The 7,979-nt window shown below is 43.6% G+C and overlaps 2 protein-coding genes and 1 non-coding gene across 3 annotated transcripts; all 3 read right to left on the bottom strand.

Moving 5' to 3' along the window:
* Positions 1 to 218: 218 nt before the first annotated feature.
* Positions 219 to 324, bottom strand: F5Y00DRAFT_t53. Its single transcript has one exon. It is a non-coding gene; the product is annotated as a tRNA-Arg (tRNA).
* A 580-nt stretch (positions 325 to 904) lies between these two features.
* F5Y00DRAFT_32331 (uncharacterized protein) lies at positions 905 to 1,710 on the bottom strand. Its single transcript, XM_048013480.1, has 2 exons — positions 1,397 to 1,710; positions 905 to 1,336 (listed from the first exon to the last, which is right to left on the bottom strand). The coding sequence occupies exons 1-2, from the start codon at positions 1,669 to 1,671 to the stop codon at positions 1,015 to 1,017; spliced, it is 597 nt and encodes a 198-aa protein (XP_047866449.1). The 5' UTR covers positions 1,672 to 1,710; the 3' UTR covers positions 905 to 1,014.
* Positions 1,711 to 2,097: 387 nt separating this feature from the next.
* Positions 2,098 to 3,333, bottom strand: F5Y00DRAFT_260395 (DUF1774-domain-containing protein; the record flags this gene model as incomplete). Its single annotated transcript, XM_048011010.1, has 4 exons — positions 2,098 to 2,316; positions 2,376 to 2,778; positions 2,839 to 3,004; positions 3,315 to 3,333. 4 exons carry the CDS (start codon positions 3,331 to 3,333, stop codon positions 2,098 to 2,100), a joined length of 807 nt encoding a protein of 268 aa, XP_047866450.1.
* Between the last annotated feature and the right edge of the window lie 4,646 nt (positions 3,334 to 7,979).

The following is a 7,979-nucleotide window of genomic DNA, read 5'->3' on the forward strand; positions in this document are numbered from 1 at the left end:
GTTCAAAATAGAGCACGAACAGAAACAATCATAGAGGGAGCATTGACCCTTCGCCGGGACATAGCATGAACCGTCTTACAAAAGTTTGTCGCATTGGTTCTCAATGCAAGCAAGCAAGCTATACAAACAAAAATGTAAACAGCAAGTTGGAAAAAAAAAACATAACTTGCAAAAATAAATGAAATAAAAAAGATATTGAAAAATTGCAAAAAATAATGCGACCACCACGGGACTCGAACCCGCAACCTCAGTCTTTCACTGCCTAAAGATGACGATAGACGTTACTTTTAGGAGGACCGCGCGCTACCATTGCGCCAAGCAGTCGTCTGTTCGTAGGCTCAACAGATGGAATTGTGCCACGACGCGACTTGTTCGCATGAAAACTCGGTCGGTTATTTAGTGTTATATCCGCTAGAGGAAAGGGCCGCTCAATCGTTGCGGGGCAGGTTGTTAGTGTAAGACATGATTTGAAGAACGAATGTATTGGGGTTGGTTGGTTGCGTCATTCACTTTAGGCTTTAGCGACTGGAAACCGCTGTCTGAATTTTAGAGGGGAAGGACAAATCCCTTCAGCCCATGTATTGTACAATACATGTAGTTACTGCAGTGCGGAGTAAGCTCATATCATATTTGGAGTATGCTGCAACTTGTATGATGCCATGAACATTAAAATTAAAGTATTCAATTTGATTGCTGAGATTTCAAAGGTTTTGCTTTTTGTAATTTAGCAAAAGGTACCTGATACAATATATTTTGAAGCTTAGGATTTAAATGTATATAATCATAGCAGCTTCATACGCTGTTGATTGCAGCAACACCAAGAGTACTATCTCTAAATCAAATAGCTACTCACCTTAAAAGTCGAGTATATTCTCACCAACAAACCCGAGAACCGACTATTTATGCGGTCTGCTGCCAACCGCCTACCCGCCTGGCTTAATGGAGACCTGTAATTAGACTTAAATAAGACGGGTTGCATCTCAGACTTTCATCTTACACGTAAGACACTTCAACTTAATCTACTTCGGATATATTACCGTTTATCTTATTCGCTTCAGGACTCGGTTCGTCCCAGAACGTCACGCATGTAGCAACCGCATAATCTCCATCATGGCTGATACTGATGCGCCCATACATATCCTCCGTACCGTGACCCTTGATAACGGCTATAGGGCGGCCAGTTTGTCTCAATGATCTTATTTCCTGGGAGCCTAAAGGCGAGATGTCTTGCGCTTTTGGCGACTCAACCAGCTGATGTTCGTAGGTAATTACGATATCGTGAAAGCTGACCCTGCGAGCACTGCAGGATTTTATAACTGCTTCCTTTGCGGCCCATCTGATATTTATATGTAAGTCAATTTCATCGAAGCAAGCTCTTGTACAGTACTATACCGACCTTCCAGCCATAAACCTAGCCGCAGTCGCTACTGCAGGAATCTCTTCCTCGATGTTTCCATTTGGGAACAGCTCAGACTCCGGGAGGTTCCGGCGCGAGTAGATGGGTTCGAGCACATGAGACGCTTCTCGAACGGAGTTTATCTCGTCTTTAGTGAGGACGCGACGAATGAAATTAGAGCCTTTTTTCTGGGCTATTATTTTATAAATCCTGGAGATCTGGCATATATCAGTGCCGACACCGAATGAAAATGGAAATTTCCTTAAGGACGCCATGGTGCATCGACCGCTGCTAATCCGTGAGATGACGGAAAGATGGGATTTTATTATATAAAAAAGGGACCAAGAAGATGACCTAATCTTATCGCCGATTTACAGTAAAAACCCCAAATGGTTCAATTATTCTTATCCCATGCCCCACATGTATTTCTAACCATCAATGTAATGATTGATGTGATATAAATCAAGACCTCATTTTTAGCTACGGGATACTATGACTGATGACTGACGTGATGAAAAAATTATTAATTTAGTGCCAATTATTTAAACATCTCGCTCTCCGTATCCAATCTAATACCAACGCCGTCGCACCAATCAGATTTTGAAAAGAAATGCTCAAAATGATAGGATACGACATCACATTTTCTTCGTATGAGCAGAGTTATTCATTGGCACAAACCCTTTCAACAACCAGCGCATTACTCATGAGGAGTAATTCTCACCAAGGAGCGGAGCTCGTTCGGTATCACCATTGCGCGCCGACGTGTATTTAGCAGGCACAGCAACTACAATAGTTGCCACGAAGAGAATTGCCATAATAATGAAGGCGAATATCCACTGGAACGCAATAACCTGTCGCAGGAACTGAGACACGCCAATCGCTGCTGCTAGGACGCTCAGGTTGAAGCCCATGGTGTAATCCTAGCGAATGTTAGAATCCAGTACACAGACTAGGTAGGAAATATACCGGTAAAACTCACCTTGTAGATAACAATATAAAACAGGCCGTACACCAGGATCGACCAGATAAAGATGTTACCAAAGATACGCGCAACAAACGAATCCGGGTGAGGAACCATGATCGCGCCGTTCCAGTAAATCGCGACGAACGTCCACGCCAGCGGCCCCGAGACCACGGGGTAGTGGATGAAGCGAGCGTACCCGTGATGGCGGAAGTACAGCGAAGTCAGATTAATGAAGTTGAGAATGATGAACAGCTCGGCCCAGCCGAACAGCGAGCGCACGAAGGTCATCACGAAGGCGAAGTGTAACAGGTTATTCAAGATGAAGTGGCTTCCCACCGAGCATGCTTCGTTCACACGCTCGACGGTGCCGGAGAAAAGGTGAGCGATGTAGACGCCCTGAAGAACGAATAGTACTATCCTGTGATATGTTAGATTTGACTGCCTTATGATGGAGAGTGTGTATATGGCCGTGCCTTACCAATAGATGCTAGCGATAATATGGTTCATCCGGAACGCCGTGTGATACGCATAGTTCTGGTGCCATATTTTCCGGCGAGGCCAGACGCCGTCCTGGGGTGAATTGAAGGTATAGTAGATTGAGACGATGAGTGATAACAACCAAGTGACGATTGTCAATATCTTGTCTGCTACGGGTTAGAATTATGCTTCCTACCTATCTCGCCCTCGCTTGCAAGGGAAAGTGAGTATCAAGACGGATATGAGTTATGACATACTGTAAGCAAGTTAGCATCATTCATGTATATCGCACGAGATCGTACGAGCCCAGGATAACTCTATATAAGACGTCGTTACACATACCAAGTAATGATAGTATTCTTCGTGTGAGTATCGCGCTTTGCGAACGGGTTTACTAATGGGCAAATTAGTATAAATTCCAACGCCTTCATTCATGTGCCCCCAATCCAAAAGTGAAGTGTTCACATAATAACATACTATGATGAATCCGCTCCATCGTGACTGTAGCTTTAGCTTACGACCGGCTCGTATAAGTACCTAAGGCAGGCAAGGCGAGTAAATAAGAGACGACGGTTTGCGAATTTTTGCTATCCGGAACACTACAGCCAAAATCCCGAAAATATTCTTACTATTAGGAATTATACAAGTAAGAACAGCAGCAGCAGGAGATTTAAAGAAAAAGGGAGGACTCAATGGAGTTTTAAACTACGGACAAGTCGACGTACAAAGTACCTGATAGGCTGATAGGTACGCCTTCGAGGTCTAGGCTAAGCTTGGATGACGATGGTAGGGTTCCCTTTTTCATGCAGGAAGGGATTATATGCGGGGAAGGCTGGCGGGTGCGAGAAAGTGGTGACGTTGATAGACGCGAGTACCTGAAGAACTAAGAACCTATCATAAACACGTCTATCTCATCTGTATGAAATCTGCCGTCCAATACTCGCCGAGTCCTCCATGTATCACTGAAGGCAGGATTTTCGCACCCTCCTTGCATCTGCGAGCATGAAACACGACGCGCGAACGACCTATAAGAAACGGATTACCTGATCTTCTCGCGTGGGCTGGACGAATAGTTGCTCTGGGAATAACTGCTAGGACGGGGGATGTGTGGTATATTATGGCATTTACAATTATGTATTTGGTTAGTACTTAAATATGTACATGCAAGTTATATAAGTACCTACATAAGTAGAGGGTTCAAACGGATTCTCTATGTACATACATGACCTAGGTATTTCGTGACTGAATGGTAAATTGATCAATGTATTAGGTAAGAATGGAGGATGGGATGCTACCCGAAGCTGTACATACATACTGTGCCTCTCAAAGAATCTATGACGCTGCATCGCCAGACGCACGGATTACGAACCGTAGACGTAATGCCTTGTAAGACGATCGAGATGGGTTCCTGTCACGGGGTAATTAAGGCTGGAAGTAGTTAGACGTGGCTGCAGGATTGGCATTGTGTAGATCGTCTACATAGGACGAGAGAGGCTTTGTTTGGATGTCCTATGCATGCATAGATCTATACACTAGGTTAGGTACCTAGTTATTCGGACTTTCCTACATAGATGATAGATTAAGCGAGTCGTTAAGTGAGTTCAGACGATTCACTTCCTAATCGCACCTCTAAATGATAATAGTACTTATTCCTATAACGGTAAGAAGAAATAATGCGAATACAAAGTTCTCTTAGCACAGGGAGCATTTAGTCCGGCTTAGACGATGAAAGACAGGCAAAGTTCCAATCCTGCGTTGTGCAACGCGGGCAGGCAACAATTACTTAACAAAAGACGGGCTTGGCTCTGGGATAGAAGCTTGATCGGGCAAGCTAAGTAGGTTCTATTGGTCGGAGCCAATAAGCTGCGGGGTGAGGCGAGACACTGTCGCATCACGATCCTTGCCCCGGGGCTTTTATCGTGGTAAGGATTTACTTATTTTCCTGCCGTGGCCTGCGTGGCGGTAGATATTATGGTCACGGGGACTTTTTATTGTTGTCTTAAAGACGTCAGTTTAACTAGGGATGAATGAATTGAGAATATGTTTTCTCCTTTTCAACGTAGAGTGTTGAATTAGGCGTTGTATCATGAGTACGGTAACTGCTTCGGAATATGATCAAAACGATACTCTGGTCTATCAGTATCGCATCATATACGAGGTGCCGTTGTTTTCACTCGTGTGATAAAGAATAAGAAAAGTAATGCGCTCAGTATTCCATCTACTTGCACCTATATCTCTTAAATGACCACATTGGCTACCAATTCACGCTTGGCGTAAATCACTTACTCCTATGAGAATGCTGGTGATGTGAATAAATAGCCTATATTCAGTCCTATTTTTTGCTAATATGAGATATTCAAGTTACGAATGGCGGGAACTTACTATTGGTGTTTCCTATAACGACTGGCATACCTACACTCCTAGGCTTAGGTAGTAGCACTGGCTACCGCACGAATACAGGGGTTTCTACGGATAGCTTCGAGCGTTTTAGTAAGACGCAATCAAACAAAGCTGCTGAGAATGGTAACAGTACCATGCATGGGGTCTACTTCTGTCAGGATTCCAGATGAGATATCTAGAATAAAGGATGCATTCAGTATATATGAGCCACAGACTCGTCGGATAGTATAGAGTTCCTCACGGAACAGCGAAGTTGTTGCCATATTGGCTGGTTCCACCTCATGAAAACTTCGTGAAGATTAAGTGTTCTCGAATGAAAAATAAAAGTAGTGTGACATGTAGTGCGGTTTGGGCCTACATTCATACGTAAATGAAACCTGTTCTACGAGTTTATGCTACGAGTCTTATAGTTAATATTTGACCTACGGCGCCTGTTCATAGCCCGTGGGTGCCTGCCCTACGTGAGTTTAAGGCTTTGAGGTGGAAAGGGGTCGTGAGGTCAAGCTTATAAATACTAGAATCCTAGCAAGACACATGCTTTCTTCGCGACTTTTACACCTGCGGGCACGCTTGCCAGTTCCAAAATCCTGGGGATAAATGTATAGCAAGAAATGAATCACATTAATAACTCGTAAAGACTAGGTAGGTATCTTGCGTGAGCCAACACGTAGTTGGGAAAAACTAAGAGCATCGTATACTTGGAAGCTCCCTTGAGAAAAGCCAACACCGAAGAGACTGAAACGCGCAACGGATACAGCCCGTGTTGTGATAGCGCCACCAACGATTCCGCTGATATATCAATAATACACAACTAAAGACATACTTAAGACGCCGAGCGCCAATACGAGCGTTGTTATGATATCAACAGGAATAGAGATCAAGGCGCAGCTAAAACTACGTTGTAAATACCAAAGCAGTAACTAAAGCGTCTGGTAATAGCACTATGACAAGAGACAATGCCTATATACACTTGACCTTATGTATGAAGTATGATTATATCAATTGAAGATATACGACTGAATCTTAAAATATCCGTGAAACTAAAGGGACAGACAGTATCGGGGTGTCGCAAGAACTTAGCCAATCCCGACAATTAGCAATGTCAAGGCGGCATAACCTAAGGTCTCTTATATGTTACGTTCGCAAGCGACTACCTAGGTCGACGATATTTTGAGCATATTATATTACTATTTCGATATACCTACCTGTAGACACCACATGAGATAGACAAGTTACCCAAATAGTTATGTGTAGTAGGATGTCCGGATAAACTTGTAACTAATAAATTGTATGTTGTCAACCAGGCGACCATGCGGCCTAATTTTACTTGCACCGGAACAGGAGCTTTACGATTTCCTGTGTCTAGCTATTATTCGTTAGGTTCAACCACGTCTGAGGAATCTCTTACCTGGACACCTGCGCTACACCGCATTAATAACTTATCGAGAGCTGAATTAGGATAAGTAGACCAATAATTTTAAGCAACGGCCGAATATCAGATGTCCCTAACGTTGGAGCGTAAATAGTGACTAGGAATATACTATGTTTTCCCTAGCTAACATCGTCGAGAAAAATTGGATAAGTTGATGAAGAGAGCTTGTATAGCAACCATAGTCTGTCGGTCGATTTCAAGATATCGAGAGTTTCAGGGTGCAAGATAGACCTTAGGTCTATTCCTATATTATTCTAGATCCACCACCGTAATTGGTGAAAAAGGATTCGTAACAGGGGGTTGGTAGAAGGGGCTTGTTGCACTGCCGAAGACTTATGCGAATAAAAAATACAATACTGCCTATTCATTTTATAACGATGTATTCGAGGACGTCAACAACCCTGATGGCAGTCATGCACTAAGGAACATGAGCGGACGTTGAAGATTCAGAGTATATTGATTGTATTCTGTCTACGTATTCCCAGCCCCATTTTCTTGCCAATACCGGCTCCCCGATAATAATACTACTACTTGCATACCATGATACGCAGAACATGGAGGGTATAAATGAACAGTTCTATCTCGGAGCCGCTAGAGTATGAGTTGGGCAGTTTGTACAGATCCGACACGACATGCTTAAATATCTACCCAAAGTCGTACATCTACAGAGGCCTGTTTTTACCGTTTGTGACGTGAGACACGGTCCCTCAAAATTAATCACCGGTGTGATGCAAAATGCATATGCACCCTCGAAAACTCCATCGGGCTTTACCCCTACCCCAAGATTGACTGCTGGTCGGCTGCGTTGAACGAGTGTGACGAGGGGTAGGTGGCTTTAAACCCGAGATCGATCAATGATTTTACATATGATGGTATCGGTACCAAAGATACAGGTAAATTCTCAAGGTTATTCGACAATTCTGTAAGTTGCAGGCGTGAACCGTCTCGGCACTTGAATCGTTTATCGTGTTGTAAAATCCATGGTGCTTAAATTCTCATAGCGTCCGACGTCTCATCGAACCACGTTTCTCTTTCCAGGGAACCGTAGTCGGCGGAAGAAGCAGCAGTACGTAAGTCAGGTAAGCCAGGTACCTAGGCTTTCAGTAGGGATTCACCCCTTTGGTGGGGCTTCGGTGGGCCGGTTCTTTTGGTTAGACCCGAACCTTTCAAGTCCCTTTCCTCAGTTATTCTAGTAAAAAAAAAGAAATGAAGAGTCGCCACTTCTTTTAAAGTCAGGAAATATGCCTTGGGATGCTCTGATGTTTAATACCCTTGTTTTGAAGAACTAGTCTTCGCGGTATTCTTCTAGA

Source organism: Daldinia vernicosa (genome assembly GCF_022497035.1).
Source record: "Daldinia vernicosa strain CBS 139.73 unplaced genomic scaffold F5Y00scaffold_14, whole genome shotgun sequence".
Classification (NCBI taxonomy): domain Eukaryota; kingdom Fungi; phylum Ascomycota; class Sordariomycetes; order Xylariales; family Hypoxylaceae; genus Daldinia; species Daldinia vernicosa.